At 41.2% G+C, this 15,919-nt stretch overlaps 1 protein-coding gene across 1 annotated transcript in view; it reads right to left on the bottom strand.

Moving 5' to 3' along the window:
• Window positions 1–15,919, bottom strand: part of PRKCI (protein kinase C iota) — a 555,904-nt gene that overhangs the window by 35,708 nt on the left and 504,277 nt on the right. Inside the window, exons 13-17 of the mRNA XM_053710130.1 lie at window positions 15,459–15,546; window positions 14,011–14,136; window positions 13,207–13,286; window positions 13,018–13,107; window positions 1,295–1,410 (exon numbers count right to left, since the gene is read on the bottom strand). Of these exons, the coding sequence (XP_053566105.1) occupies window positions 1,295–1,410; window positions 13,018–13,107; window positions 13,207–13,286; window positions 14,011–14,136; window positions 15,459–15,546 (500 nt within the window). The remainder of the gene's footprint in view (window positions 1–1,294; window positions 1,411–13,017; window positions 13,108–13,206; window positions 13,287–14,010; window positions 14,137–15,458; window positions 15,547–15,919) is intronic.

Genomic DNA, 15,919 nt, shown 5'->3' with positions numbered 1-15,919 from the left:
AGGTACTAGACTTAGTTAAAGAGGGAGTACCTTCTAGCGCGTCAGAGTCCTCCATAGCTTGCAGCTTTAGTACGTACTAGTTATAATCTAAATACAAATGGCACCTTTATAACCTCCAATGGCCGGGGCACTCACCACCTCCTATGACCTGGACCACAGAAACCGTTATGTCTCCCGACAGAAGAAATGACTCGCAGGACCGCCCCTGCACTAGAGAGAAAACACGTCAAATCTGCCCTGCAAATACTCCTGGAAATGAAACTAAGTCCACCCATTGCCAGAGTCACATCTCACACATATCGCAGCAATGACACAACAAACAATTTTATGCACAACCCCCCCCTGTTCAATAATCCCCCTACCAGGGATATTAACCCTTGATTCTATAAAGATAAGAGGTATCACACTGTGACCCTGTCTTCTGCGTTATCATGTGTATAAAAAATGAAACGATCTTACCAGAATCTACGCCGTGGAACAGGAACACAACCTCTCAAGTGTGACAGTGTAGTAGCATCGTTCCTGACATGGACTTGAGTGTAGAAAGCAGGCAGCGAAACTCGTCAACGCTGATTGTTTACGGAGCTGTTAATCTGAGTAGGGATTGTTTCACAGAAAGAATCTCCCTGCATCTCCGGACTAACTTTCACCCAAGCTCTCACTGAGAGGCTGACAGGGCTACTTAAAACTCCAGTCCCATTCCGAAGAGTAGTACCCTCCATAAGAGACTACAAATCTTCTGACACTTCTCTGCCAACCTCCTGTGACAAAAGGCAAAGAATGACTGGGGGATGAGGGAAGTGGGGGAGGTATTTATGCCTTTGGCTGGGGTGTCTTTGCCTCCTCCTGGTGGCCAGGTTCTTAATTCCCACAAGTAATGAATGAAGCCGTGGACTCTCATCCTCTTTAGATGGAAATGCAATTACTGAGCTTCTTACATTAAAATAGAGGAAAATAAACATCTTTCTATTTTTAATAACCATTTCATACACAGTTTATCTGTCTTGTTTTATTGTGGCATACTTCAGTATGAAGTACTTTACCTATATCACAGTAGCACATTTATCTGCCACTTGTCTCTGTGACACTTGGTCACACTAATACAATTTTCTCTGTTCATGTCAGTAAAGCCATGAAGTACCCCTTGCCAATGTCCCAAGTACCCCCAGGTACACGTAGCACAGGTTGAGAAACTAGGCCTTAACATATATATAAAATCTGTAACTAAAATTACAATCTTTTTTTTTTTTTAATTAAAACAAACAAATAATAAAAACAAAATGCAAAAACATACTCATCATCTGGAGTAAGCTGGACAGGCTCATTAGTGAACTGTGCATCAAAATTATCCAGTCCAAATTCTCCACATATATTAGGTTTAAATGGAGGCACCACTTGTTTTTGCTCCATCTATTAAATAAAAAAAATGTTTAAATTAAAAAGGAGCTCTAAGATAGTCATAAATTAATACAAATAAGGTAATAATTTCCATATTGCACATATTTCTGTTTGGGACACAATTTTTCTTCTTGATTTTAGATACTTCGGAAATTGTCATGTCTTTAGAGCACAACATGGTGGCTTTCTCTCTGAGGACTTTGGCAGTCTTTTCTATCTATTCTGTTTATATAATCTGTATTTTCATATGCAGGGAAGGGGGGAGGTGGGGAGTGTCTGCCTTTCCTGTTTTCCCTGCCACTTTCCCTGGGTGTCCCATCCTAACCTCATCAACAGCGCTAAACTGGGAGCTTTGAAGTAAGTTTTTAAAAAGGTTTTATACTGGATTTTTAGATCAGTATCTGTGCATATTCTTTTTTATAGTAGTGTTTACTACATGCAGTTATATGAAAATTGGTGTATACTATCTGTATACTAATACTTCTCTAAGTGACCTGTTGGATAAAAGACTATTATTTTAGGCTTAGTTCCATATACTGTTTGTTCCTAGTGCATGAGTAATGGACACCCATGCAATACATTTTAGCTAAGATACCAGCTGAACTAGAAAATCCATAACCTGTATGAGGCAGAGTGAAACTCACAGTACAAAGTAGAAGCAGCATAAAAACACAATTTAGGTTTATGAGATTTTTTTTACTTACACACAAATTGATTACATTAAAGCATGATATTAAAGAGCCCCTGGCAGACATATTATAGAAGAATGTCACACAATTATTTAGATCATTGGTTATAGATATTAATGAATTCACTATCCCTTATAACTCAATGTGTTTCCTTCTGTTAAAGCCTCACAATTGTGTCTGGTCCTTGGTACCAGATATGGCTGAAACTCTGACCATGAAAACATCATAGCAAGTGCATAGGTATCTACAGACAGATTTCCAGAGGGAAGAGGAATACCCCAACCATAATATTTGTCATACACATGCTATAGAAATGCAAAGTAAATAAATACATACATTGTTTAGGTATAATTTTTTTTTACAGTACATTAAAAATATTTACTAAATGTTTCAAACATGTTTTATATTGTCATATTAGGTCACGTTCCAAAATGTAGCATTGTACACATATCTTATCTGATAAAAAGCGAATGATGCTTACCTGAATTTCATTTTCTTACGTGGGAAAGAGTCCACAGCCGCATTCATTACTTGTGGGAAATAAGAACCTGGCCACCAGGAGGAGGCAAAGACACACCAGCCAAAGGCACAAATACTCCTCCCACTTCCCCTATCCCCCAGTCATTCTGACGAGGAACAAGGACCAGTGGACTATCAAGGTGAAAGGGTGCCAGAAGACTACACACAAAAAAACGCCTCAAAAAACGGGCACAGGGCTGTGGACTCTTTCCCACGGAAGAAAATGAAATTATCAGGTAAGCATAATTTATGTTTTTCTTCTGAATGGAAAAGAGTCCACACCCGCATTCATTACTTGTGCGAAAATTATACCAAAGTCAAAGAGGACACAAAATGCCAAGAACGGGAGGGTAAGAGGCGGCCCAATCTGAGGGCACCAGGACTGAACCACATCCCATAAATAAAAAAGTCCTGCTTTATCCAAAAGCAGGGAGCAAAAAAACAAGAAAAAAAGGCTCCAAAGACACAAATGACAGCCCAAGCCTGGGTAAAAACCCCATGCAACATCACCGAGCCAACAGGACTCGAAGGGCAATATTGCCAAAAAAGCAGATCCCATACACACGCCCCCATAAGGGAACCCTGACCAACAACTCCCCAAAGGAAGAAGCAAGGTAGAGGGATAATGAACCAGAACCCTGTCTTCCAAAAGACAGACCAAACTAGTTCGGGAGACTCCGGAAAGCCTCACTAGATACCAGAAAAAAGGGCATCACCAGTCAAACGCGACCAAGTCATAGACCGAAAGAGAACAAAAAGTATCTCGAAAAACAGAAAACTGCACAGACTACTAAGTAGCACGCTATAGTGCGGCCACAGATAAAGGGAAAACAACCCCCTAGAAAAGTAACCAGCAAAAAACAGTTCCTAGACAAAACGCCCCTCCATGGAGGGAAAATTCAGAGATCCAAACGCCCCGAGAGCTCAGAGAGCACCTCAACAGGGACCCATTGTATCCGAAAGAAAAAGAGGCAGCTGAAAAAGATTACCAAAACCGTAGCTTAGGATCCTGAGATAAACAGGGACGTCCCCCACAACCGCCGCAAAAAGGACCGCCCACACACGGAAAGACCAACAACAGGGAAAAGTCCATGGACAGAGTCTCACCCCCCCTTGAACGAGAGGGAGGAACACCACCAGCCACCTCGAAAGAGTGTGACCAGAAACATGAGCAGAGTGTGACCAGGAACATGAGCAGAGTCCCACCATAACCAGAGGAACACTGAACGTAGAACTCCATTCCAAAGGGCATCTCCATCCCTGAACCAGGGACAAAAGGAACACACCCCCAGAGACAAAAGTCTCCCATGGGAAAACTGAGGACAAGGGAAACCTTGCCCCCCCCGGACACAAAACTCGACACGGGTCAAAAAGAACACAAAACGAGCCAGCCCCAAAGGAGCAGAGACTACCTGAGGTAGCAATCTCACACAGCAGATACCGGTGGGGAAGATATGAGGACAAAGTGACCCCTACCAAGGAACTACACAGGAATGCTGATGCAAGGTTAGAGCACCAGAACAATGGTCCTCAAATGATCCAGAACACATTCCTGCACAGAAAACAAAGGCCCCGAGCAGCCATAAGAAGAGGACCAGACTCTCTAAAGAGAGAAAAGGAAGAACCCATTCCAGACGCAACCCGAACACCAGAGGGAAAAAGCGGGAAAAGCATAGACAGAACTATACCAACACCACCCGGAACCCCAGCCCAATCCCAGATCCACGAATAGACCTGAAGAAGAGGACCCCGACCAAATTTCCGGTCAGACACTCCTCACCCGAAAAAAAAGGGAAAACTAGTAAAAACCCTAGGAAAGGACTGCGAAAAAACGCAGAACCGATCTCAAGACGATAGAACCCACGACACAGAGCTAAACTCCGTGACATTCAGAAACTAGGGCCCCACATTGGCGCCCGACCCTAAGAGGGTGGAGAAAATTCTGGAAAAACCCAGAACCGAAGCGGACTAGGCGACCCCAATAAAACCGGGTTCCAGCTAGAAGAAGCCTCCAGCAGCGAAAAAGGCGACCCAGGCCCCCACGTGGCAAGTCACAGGCCAGCCACCCCAAGCACCGCTGCCGGAGCACAGATAATGCAGGCATGAACCCGCGATGTCTCGCATACCAACAAGCGATCCACCGCTGATCCACGAAGAGGATCCATTAAAAGCGGAACAAAACTATGCCCAGAGACCCTAGGAGTCTAAAAACCACCTAGAGGGTAGCAAGAAGACCAAGGCCCAAAAACCGCCCTAGCTGAGAAGGCCCCGCTCCCCTGAAAGGGGAACCAAAGCTAGTGGCATGCCCAATATCTCCCGGTATACGGACCCGAAGGCCCAGATGTAGATGTAGAGAGTAGTTTGTGAAAACAAACAACAAAACAAAACACACAAGGTCCCGCCGGAACCGTTAGGCGCAACAGGCATCACTGACAATACAACAAGGTGCACACAAATTCCGGACCCAACAGTCTGCAAACAACTTCCAAGGAAGTAACAGAAAGCAAGTCCATCCCAGAATTCCCGAGGGAACAATCAAATAAAAAAGTATCCTAACCAGATGAAAGAAAAGAAGGCAGCCCGAAGGCATCTGCCCAAAAAAAACTCTGGGACAAGACACGAGCGACCGACAGGAGACGATCAACATCCCCAATAATCTAGCTCGAAGCACCATTCAATGACACAGTCCCTGACTAATAGAAAAGAGGATCCCCCAATAAGTGGTAAAGGCGACGGAGTAGAACACGCAGCCGCGCGATCCGATAACCAAAAGTGCAACATGGAGGAATATTCACTCCCGCAGGAAACTAAATAGACCAACCCGAAGTCTGGACACCCGGGATAATCGAGCAGGAACACAACCTGGCAGAAACCTCCCGATCCTGCAGGCGAACCAGCGCCATCAAGATATTGAAGCGGAAACGACCCGCCATCTCCAGGGGAAACAAACCACCTTGTGTAGAGAGCGAAAATTGACATTAGGGTTACCCACAAATGGAGAGGAAGAGTGCTGTTGGGAATCCGTCGCTTGAGGAACAAAGCCCCCAGAGGCTGATGGCTCAATAGGCCCCTGGTTCCCCGAGCCCGAGGAACCAGGCACTCTAAGAAGGCACAAGAGACAGGACTGATAAACCTGCGTTAGTGGGGCCGAAGCACCTTCCTCACAAGAGGAAGAATCGGAATCACAGTCTCAGCTTCAGAATCCTCCATGGTTAAACCAAAGAGAAATTGGGACAATATAAAAAAACAGAACGGCACCTGACACCCACAATGGCTGGGACACTCACCACCTCCATTGACCAGATCCAAATGAAGCAGAAAATCTTCATCGCCACACGGTCAGGAATGCGGAAGCGTAACAAACACACTGTAAAAACGTCCGGCCATAAGGTGAACCGTAAAGTCCCAAAAAAGCATGCCAGAAAAATGCGGTAACTAGGCCCCACTAAATCCTTCAAGCAATTCTCCCGTCTCAGCCCCAGAGCCAATACCCAATACACAAAGCAGGAAAATCACATAAACATGATTAAGGAACCCCACCCTGTTCACAAATCCCCCATAAGGAAGGAATTATCCCATGATTCCCAGATCCGAAAAGATAAGTCTCACTGAGACCCATACCTATCTGTTACATAACAACATAACATTCATATTGATAAAATTAAATGATCTTACCGGAATCTACACCGTGGAACAGGAACAAAGCCCTTCAAGTGTGACGGAGTGTAGCGTCGCCTCCGTCATGGACTTGAGAGAAGACAGCAGGTAGCGAAGCAAAGAGTCGGCAAAGCCAAGTGCTAAAGGAGCTGTTAATACGAATCGGGATGGTGTCGCAGAGAGAACTCCCACTGCATCTCCGGACATTTGCCCAGGCCCTCACTGAGAGACTAAAAGGACTAAAACTCCTGTCCCATTGCGAAGAGTACTACCCTCCATGAGAGACACACTTTACGTAAAAATTAATAAAAGTATTTGCTTTAAAAAAAAAAAAAAAAAAAACTTCTGACACTTCTCTGCTAACCACCTGGGACGAAAGGCAAAGAATGACTGGGGGATAGGGGAAGTGGGAGGAGTATTTGAGCCTTTGGCTGGTGTGTCTTTGCTTCCTCCTGGTGGCCAGGTTCTTATTTCCCACGAATAATGAATGCGGCTGTTGACTCTTACCCATTAGGAGAAAAGTACATACTGAAAATCAGAACAACATATCTATTTCGTCTTATTGCACCATATTACCATTGATACTAAATAAAAAGTAGGTATAAAAAAAACATACATACATTTTATAACTGCATACAATTCTGATTTTACAGACATTCACCACACAATATCTGGGGGTTACATGACCCATCATTAAAAAGAAGACAGACATATTTGTGTGTATTTTTGATGAAAAAACATAATTTATGCTTACATGATAAATTTATTTCTCTTGTGATGTATTGAGTCCACGGATTCATCCTTACTTGTGGGATATTCTCCTCCCCTACAGGAAGTGGCAAAGAGAGCACCCACAGCAGAGCTGTCTATATAGCTCCCCCTTAGCTCCACCCCCCAGTCATTCGACCGAAGGCTAGGAAGAAAAAGAAAAAACTATAGGGTGCAGTGGTGACTGAAAGTTTTAAAATAAAAATATATATGCCTGTCTTAAAAAACAGGGCGGGCCGTGGACTCGATACATCACAAGAGAAATAAATTTATCAGGTAAGCATAAATTATGTTTTCTCTTGTAAGATGTATCGAGTCCATGGATTCATCACTTGTGGGATACCAATACCAAAGCTTTAGGACACGGATGAAGGGATGGACAAGACAGGGACCTTAAACGGAAGGCACCACTGCTTGTAGAACCTTTCTCCCAAATATAGCCTCCAAAGAAGCAAAAGTATTGAATTTGTAAAATTTTGAAAAAGTATGAAGCGAAGACCAAGTCGCCGGCTTACAAATCTGTTCAACAGAAGCCTCATTTTTAAAAGCCCATGTGGAAGCCACAGCTCTAGTAGAATGAGCAGTAATTCTTTCAGGAGGCTGCTGGCCAGCAGTCTCATAGACCAAACTGATGATGCTTTTCAGCCAAAAGGAAAGAGAGGTAGCGGTAGCCCTTTGACCTCTCCGTTTACCAGAATAAACAACAAACAAAGAAGATGTTTGACTGAAATCTTTAGTTGCTTGTAAGTAGAACTTTAAAGCACGAACCACATCAAGATTGTGTAACATAGATTACATCAAGATTGTGTAGACGTTCCTTCTTAGATGAAGGATTAGGACACAAAGAAGGAACCACAATCTCTTGATTGATATTCTTATTAGAAACAACCTTAGGAAGAAACCCAGGTTTGGTACGTAAAACCACCTTATCTGCATGGAAAACAAGGTAAGGTGAATCACATTGTAAAGCAGATAGCTCAGAAACTCTTTGAGCCGAAGATATAGCTACTAAAAACAAAACTTTCCAAGATAGAAGCTTAATATCTATGGAATGCAGAGGTTCAAACGGAACCCCTTGAAGAACTTAAAGAACTAAGTTTAGGCTCCATGGCGGTGCAACAGGTTTAAATACAGGCTTGATTCTGACGAAAGCCTGACTAAATGCTTGAACGTCTGGAACATCTGCCAGACGTTTGTGAAGTAGAATAGACAAAGCAGATATTTGTCCTTTTAGGGAACTAACAGATAATCCCTTCTCCAAACCTTCTTGGAGAAAAGACAATATCCTAGGAATCCTAATCTTACTCCACGAGTACCCTTTGGATTCACACCAATAAAGATATTTGCGCCAAATCTTATGATAGATCTTCCTGGTGACAGGCTTTCTAGCCTGAATCAGGGTATCAATGACCGACTCAGAGAAACCACGCTTTGATAGAATCAGGCGTTCAATCTCCAAGCAGTCAGACGCAGAGAAATTAGATTTGGATGCGTGAATGGACCTTGGATTAGAAGGTCCCGCCTCATTGGCAGAGTCCACGGTGGAACCGAGGACATGTCCACTAGGTCTGCATACCAAGTCCTGCGTGGCCACGCAGGTGATATCAGAATTACCAAAGCTCTCTCCTGCTTGATTCTGGCAACCAGACGTGGAAGGAGAGGAAACGGTGGAAATACATAGGCCAGATTGAAGGACCAAGGCACTGCTAGAGCATCTATCAGTACCGCCTTGGGATCCCGGGACCTTGACCGGTAGCGAGGAAGTTTGGCATTCTGACGAGACGCCATCAGATCCAATTCTGGTGTGCCTCATAGCTAAATGAGCTGGGCAAATACCTCCGGATGGAGTTCCCACTCCCCCGGATGAAAATCCGCCTACCAGTTCTCTACTCCTGGGATGTGGATCGCTGAGAGATGGCAAGAGTGATCCTCTGCACACCGGATTATTTTGGTTACCTCCATCATCGCTAGAGAACTCCTTGTTCCTCCTTGATGATTGATATAAGCTACAGTCGTGATGTTGTCCGACTGAAATCTGATGAATTTGGCCACAGCAAGCCGAGGCCACGCCTGAAGTGCATTGAATATCGCTCTCAGTTCTAGAATATTTATCGGAAGGAGAGTTTCCTCCCGAGACCATAAGCCCTGTGCTTTCAGGGAATTCCAGACTGCACCCCAGCCTAGCAGGCTGGCATCTGTCGTTACAATGAGCCACTCTGGCCTGCGGAAACACATTCCCTGAGACAGGTGGTCCTGAGACAACCACCAGAGAAGAGAATCTCTGGTCTCCTGGTCCAGATGCAGTTGAGGAGATAAATCTGCATAATCCCCATTCCACTGTTTGAGCATGCATAGCTGCAGTGGTCTGAGGTGTAGGCGGGCAAAAGGAACTATGTCCATTGCCACTACCATGAGTCCAATTACCTCCATACACTGAGCCACTGATGGCCGAGGAATGGAATGAAGAGCTCGGCAAGTGGTTAAGAGTTTTAACTTTCTGACCTCTGTCAGAAATATTTTCATTTCTACCGAGTCTATCAGAGTCCCTAGGAAGGAAACTCTTGTAAGAGGGAAGAGAGAACTCTTTTTTATGTTCACCTTCCACCCGTGTGATCTCAGAAAAGCCAACACAATGTCAGTGTGAGACTTGACTAGCTGGAAAGTTGACGCCTGAATTAAGATGTCGTCTAGATAAGGCGCCACTGCTATGCCCCATGGTCGTAGAACCGCCAGAAGGGACCCAAGCACTTTTGTGAAAATTCTGGGAGCCGTGGCCAACCCGAAGGGAAGGGCAACAAACTTGTAATGCCTGTTTAGAAAGGCCAATCTGAGGAATTGATGATGATCTCTGTGAATAGGGATGTGTAGATACGCACCCTTTAAGTCTACGGTAGTCATATATTGACCCTCCTGGATCAGAGGTATAACAGTCCGAATAGTCTCCATCTTGAATGATGGAACTTTGAGGAACTTGTTTAGAATTTTGAGTTCCAAGATTGGTCTGAAAGTTCCCTCTTTCTTGGGAACCACAAACAGGTTTGAATAAAACCCTAACCCCTGTTCCTCTTTTGGGACTGGGCGGATCACTCCCATGGTATGTAGGTCTTCTACACAGCGTAAGAACGCCTCTCTCTTTGCCTGGTTTACAGACAATTGAGAAATGTGAAATCTCCCCCTTGGAAGGGAGCCCTTGAATTCCAGAAGATATCCCTGGGACACAATTTCTAAAGCCCAGGGATCCTGAACATCTCTCGCCCAAGCCTGAGCGAAGAGAGAGTCTGCCCCTTCTAGATTCGGTCCCGGATCGGGGGCTACCCCTTCATGCTGTCTTAGAGGCAGCTGCAGGCTTCTTGGCCTGTTTACCCTTGTTCCAAGCCTGGTTAGGTCTCCAGACTGACTTGGATTGGGCAAAATTCCCCTCTTGCTTTGTAGCAGAGGAAGCTGAAGTGGGACCACTCTTAAAGCTCCGAAAGGAACGAAAATGATTTTGTTTGGTCCTCATCTTATTTGATCTATCCTGAGGGAAGGCATGACCTTTCCCTCCAATGATGTCTGAAATAATCTCTTTCAGTTCAGGCCCGAATAACTGTGGCCATGTCTTGCAAAGTAAATGAATGTGACGCACTTGTGCGGGAGTTACTGGTTGTGACACTTGGGGAGAGCTAGATGGCGAACCCTCATTTACTTCTGACTGAGAATCATCTATTGCTCTATTTTTAAGTGCTAATATATGTTCTTTATAGTTTATAGACATATAAGTCAATTGGGACACATTCTAAGAGGGGGTTCCACAATGGCTTCCAAACATATTGAACAAGGATTTTACTTGGTGTCAGACATGTTAAGCAGGCTAGTAATGTAACAAGCAAGCTTGGAAAACACTGTAATCAAAGTAAATAACACTTAGAAATAAAACGGTACTGTGCCTTTAAGAGAAAAAAAGTTGCACAAATTCTGCAAAACAGTGTAAAAAAGCAGTAAACTTAACGAAATTTTTACAGTAGCATCATAAAGCCTTAGTAACTTTGCACAGCTATGCAAATAAACAATTAACCCCTTAATGACAAAACCGGATTGAAAAAACGCCAAAACCAGTAAAAAGGACTTTCAGCACCTTGCCACAGCTCTGCTGTGGCGCCTACCTGCCCTTCAGAACAATTTGTGGGGGAAAAAACTTCTTTTACAGTCCTCAAACACAGCAGGAACCTCTGGACCTCTTTAGTCCCTTCAAAAAACGTTATAATTGCATCATTTACTGAATAAACAAAAATGTTTTTTTCCTAACAGTGTCACCAGTAACTAATGAGCCCTTCATGCAAGCTGAAATTCCTATCCAAGTGTCTGAATACAGCTTACCCTTCCCTCATGGGAATATTGCCAGCCTTTTCTAGAATGAACACAGTCTGTCTAGAAAAATATGGACTGAACATACCTCATATGCAGCTTAGCATGCAAACCATTCCCCCAACTGAAGTTTTCCTGTACTCTTCAGCCCTTGTGAGAACAGCAGTGGATCTTAGTTACAAAGTGCTAAGATCATAATCCTCCTTGCAGAAATCTTCATCCCTTTTCTGCCAGAGAGTAAATAGTACACACCGGCACCATTTAAAATAACAAACTTTTGCTTGAGAAATAAAAAACTAACATTTTTGTCACCACACTCGCTCTGCACTTCCTAGTTACTTAGAGTAGGCAAAGAGAATGACTGGGGGGTGGAGCTAAGGTGGGAGCTATATAGACATCTCTGCTGTGGGTGCTCTCTTTGCCACTTCCTGTAGGGGAGGAGAATATCCCACAAGTAAGGATGAATCCGTGGACTCGATACATCTTACAAAAGAAAATCAGTTTAAGTGCCGCTTCCTTTATGCCAGTACCACTGACCACATAATACCTAGAGAGTCATGTGACACATTTCAATGTAGCAGAAAGGAACATATTTTATAGGTCTTGTTTATTTGACAATGAAGGCTCTCTACTTTCATGGAAGAGATCATATAGTTTTGTGGATTTATTTTGCAGAAACTGACACAATTTCAGCTCTTGACTTGTTGTGTACGGTAAGTCAAATTGGTGAATAAGTTTAGAAGACACCGTTTTTATATTAAAGAGAGATGTGACAATTCATGTAAAAGACAATGTTATTATTTCCAATGAGGGATCTTATTGGTGTGTGAGTTTCAGCTCTTTAGTCTTCCTTAGACTAACTTTATGTAAAGAAGGTTAAAGGGACATGAAACCCAAAATGTACTTCTATTATCAATATTTCATTGTTTTCTTGGTATCTTGATGTAAAACAGGGACATACACTCAGGGGCCGGTCCATTTCTGGAGTGCTATATAGCAGCAGTTTTACAAGAATGTTATGCATTTGCAAGAGCACTAGATGGCAGCACTATGCTATGTAGTGCTCCAGATGCCTACCTAGGTATCTCTTTAACAAAGAAGACCATGGGAACAAAGCAAATCTGATAATAGATGTAAATTAGAAACTTTGTTAAACTTGTATGCTCTGAATCACAAAATAATTTTTGGGGGTTTCCTATGCCTTTAAGCATGTTCACTTTTAATGTCTAGAAGTTTGAGACTTGTTTAAAACAAAGAGTCAATTTTTTTTTTACAGTTTATCACCTCACCATTCGGGAATGTTTGGAACATTATTAAATTGAGATGTGGCTGACTCAGTAGTAATAATACCCAATTGACATGCACAAAAATGTGCTTTCATTATTTGTTTGTAAAAGGAATAACAAATTTGAAGTCAGAAACTTGCTCATGAAGTAATGAACAAATAAATTAAAAATATTCATTACCCCATTTAGTTTCACCATTTCATAGACAGGGAAACTAAATGAAGAAAATGTCTATGAGTTCATTAGTTTGTTTAGCTAATGAACAACTTTTGGACAAAATTAGTTCAAATATGTTATCTGGAAAATGTTTGCACGTCTTAATGCCAAACTATGTGTTACCAACTAAAACTACTTACAAGGTCCCAATCAACATTACGAAAGAATTGATGGCCCTGAATATCAGCAAATCCTGTCTGTGGGTGGCAGCCAAGTCGGTCTTTTGGTTCCTACAGGGATTATAGAAGGAACAAATGAATATGTCTAGTATCATAAATGAAATAATATAGAAATGAGAAGTGATTTACAAATACACAAACGTTACTTACTTTGTTAAGAAAGCTTTTTAGAACACTTGCCGCTTTTACAGATAGGGATCGTGGAATACGGATTTGCTTTTCTAGAATAACTATTAAATAAATAAAAAATAAATCAGTACAAATGCAGATGTATGTTTGAAATGAAATCAGTTTGTACTTTTAGGGATAACATTAACAATTACAAAAACAATTGTTTTACATGTAAAGCATTCATATTAATGTTATCACAATCCTATTAAACTAAATAATAAATCAACCCTTATAAATATTTGTGTAAGAAGACACTGATATTTACCAACTACATCCATCATACTTATTTATGAAAACAAATTTAGTTTGATATATAGAACATCCCTCCCAGAGAGAATAAAACCAACGCATTATAATAACTGTTAGATTTAGTTGTAGTGTATTACATGGCAATGTGTTCTGCGTCTTTAGATACAACTTCACACAACTGTTTAATAAATAATAACATGACAGTGCAGCTCCAGCATAAAAAAAGAGGAAATTAAGTGAGAGAAATGTTACAAAATGCAGTAATTGAGTGGTTTGTAAAAAAGTTAATACATTCCAGAACATGACATGGATCAATACAATGCCCCTTTAAGACTGGAGTCCCCTTATTTGGATAAACATCTTATTTATCAATTTTCACTTTAATTACATTTGTCCAGTGTGATATTTTTTTTTTTTACTGCCTAAAGTAATAATCCCTGTACAGTTGCTAAATGGAGTAATACTGTTTCATATATGAGAGACTGAAGGCCTGTTCTGCATTACTTAGCATAATTCAATAGGATGAGACTTTACCTTGGAAAAGGAAATCCTCTGTGTTCTGATCCGGATTATCAGAGCTTCCAACTATATCAAACGGTGACCTTCCTGCCATCATCTCAAACATCAAGACTCCAAGAGCCCACCAGTCCACACTAAAACCTTTTTCAGACAGAAAAGCAATCAGCAAACACTGTAACTGATCTGTTTATCTCCATTCAAGCTGTACGTGTAATAAAGCAGCCAACCCAGAACTTATTTTTATCCCTCTATATAATGGAAGTCTTCCTAGAGCCAAAGGGAATCAGTAGCAATAACATGTTTAATAGGTATCATCTTGGCAACTGATAGCTTATCTCTTTGAAGCATACACAGTACTCCCACCCTGGAGCTCAGTGGCACTAGGTCAACTATACAAGACTTCTAATTAAACCAATATTCTGTTGTATACATGGCACTACCTGGCAAATAATATAAATGCTGGAATTAATAACTTTATCTTTGACTGTTACATTTTTATTGCAGAGTTACAGATTTTAAATATAAATTTAAGTGTTCAGATTACCGTATTTCTTATTGTGTTTAAAAATAAAATAAAAAAATCTACAGAAGTATTTATTAAACCGATCATCCCTATCTGCAGGCTCAGTATTATATTGAGGTACACACATTTACTTCTCTTTTTTACTTCACAAGATTTAAAAAGGCCCATTCTGGATCTTTTCTCATTATGTGGTTCCTTGCAGACCAAATTCATGTTACTTATAACCTCCTGTTAGTTAAGGGCGTATCCTTTCATAAACAGAATGGTGCATGTGCAAACATTTTACAAAGATGGGTATCCTCACTTTATAATGTGGTACTTCAAGATGCACAAGGTGTTAAGTGCTTTCCATAAGTTGACAAATCGCCTACATACTTTACTACATGGGTATAAAACCAGTAGATAATTTCAGAGAAAAATATTTAAGAAATACAGTTTAAAAAAAAAAGGTTCATCAGAATTACTGGTAAGAACACCCCCCGCCCCACACCACAAATGTTTGATATACAAACACATGTAAATTACAATAGTTTTTCTAACTTATTCATGTACAACATTTGAATCCACAATTATTCAAGACACCCATAATGTGTTTTATATTGTTTAATCATTTTAAAAGGGGAATAACTTTTGTTTAATACACAAAACATTTATATATTTAACTATACTTAATTATATATAGTATGGGGAATTTAATTATGAGTTTATTATCTCTAAGAATTTCTTTAACTTAAGAATGATATTTTCCAGAAAGAATATAAAAATATTCTATAAAATTTTACTAATGGTGGTCTCCAGATAGTTTTTTTTTTTAGCTTGCTCACTATTAATGGTATCTGTAAGTAGAAAACAGTAACCAAAAGGCAAACTAAAATAACGGGGATTGGATTTTACATAGAGGATAAGGTAGTGTTTTTTTCAAGAAGGTATTTCTACTTACCATAATCTTCACCACGCAAGATTTCCGGAGCAATGTAATTTGGAGTGCCACAGAAAGTGCTAGTTGTATCTCCAGGCCTCAATCCTTCCTTCAAATAGTAAAGGAGAGATTAAGAGTATGATGCAAACAGGAAATAAGAAAACTGTTGTCTAAATAAGAAAACCTTAAAGTCATATAGACTTTACCAGAAAAGCAAAGGAATGAGAAACGATATGGTCTTGAGGAACTGGTAACAGAAGAGGCATCTGTCAATACAGTGTGGTGTCAATAGAGAATTATCACACTTTTACGCTGACTTTTTCCATCAGCCATCAACCTCTTAAAAACATAATTTATGCTTACCTGATAAATTTATTTCTCTTGTAGTGTAGTCAGTCCACGGGTCATCCATTACTTATGGGATACCAATACCAAAGCTAAAGTACACGGATGATGGGAGGGACAAGCCAGGAACTTTAAAC

The sequence above is a fragment of the Bombina bombina genome, chromosome 4 (genome assembly GCF_027579735.1).
Source record: "Bombina bombina isolate aBomBom1 chromosome 4, aBomBom1.pri, whole genome shotgun sequence".
In the NCBI taxonomy this organism is placed as follows: domain Eukaryota; kingdom Metazoa; phylum Chordata; class Amphibia; order Anura; family Bombinatoridae; genus Bombina; species Bombina bombina.
Note: the sequence above shows the minus strand (reverse complement) of the source record. Positions and strands in the feature narration are given on the sequence as shown.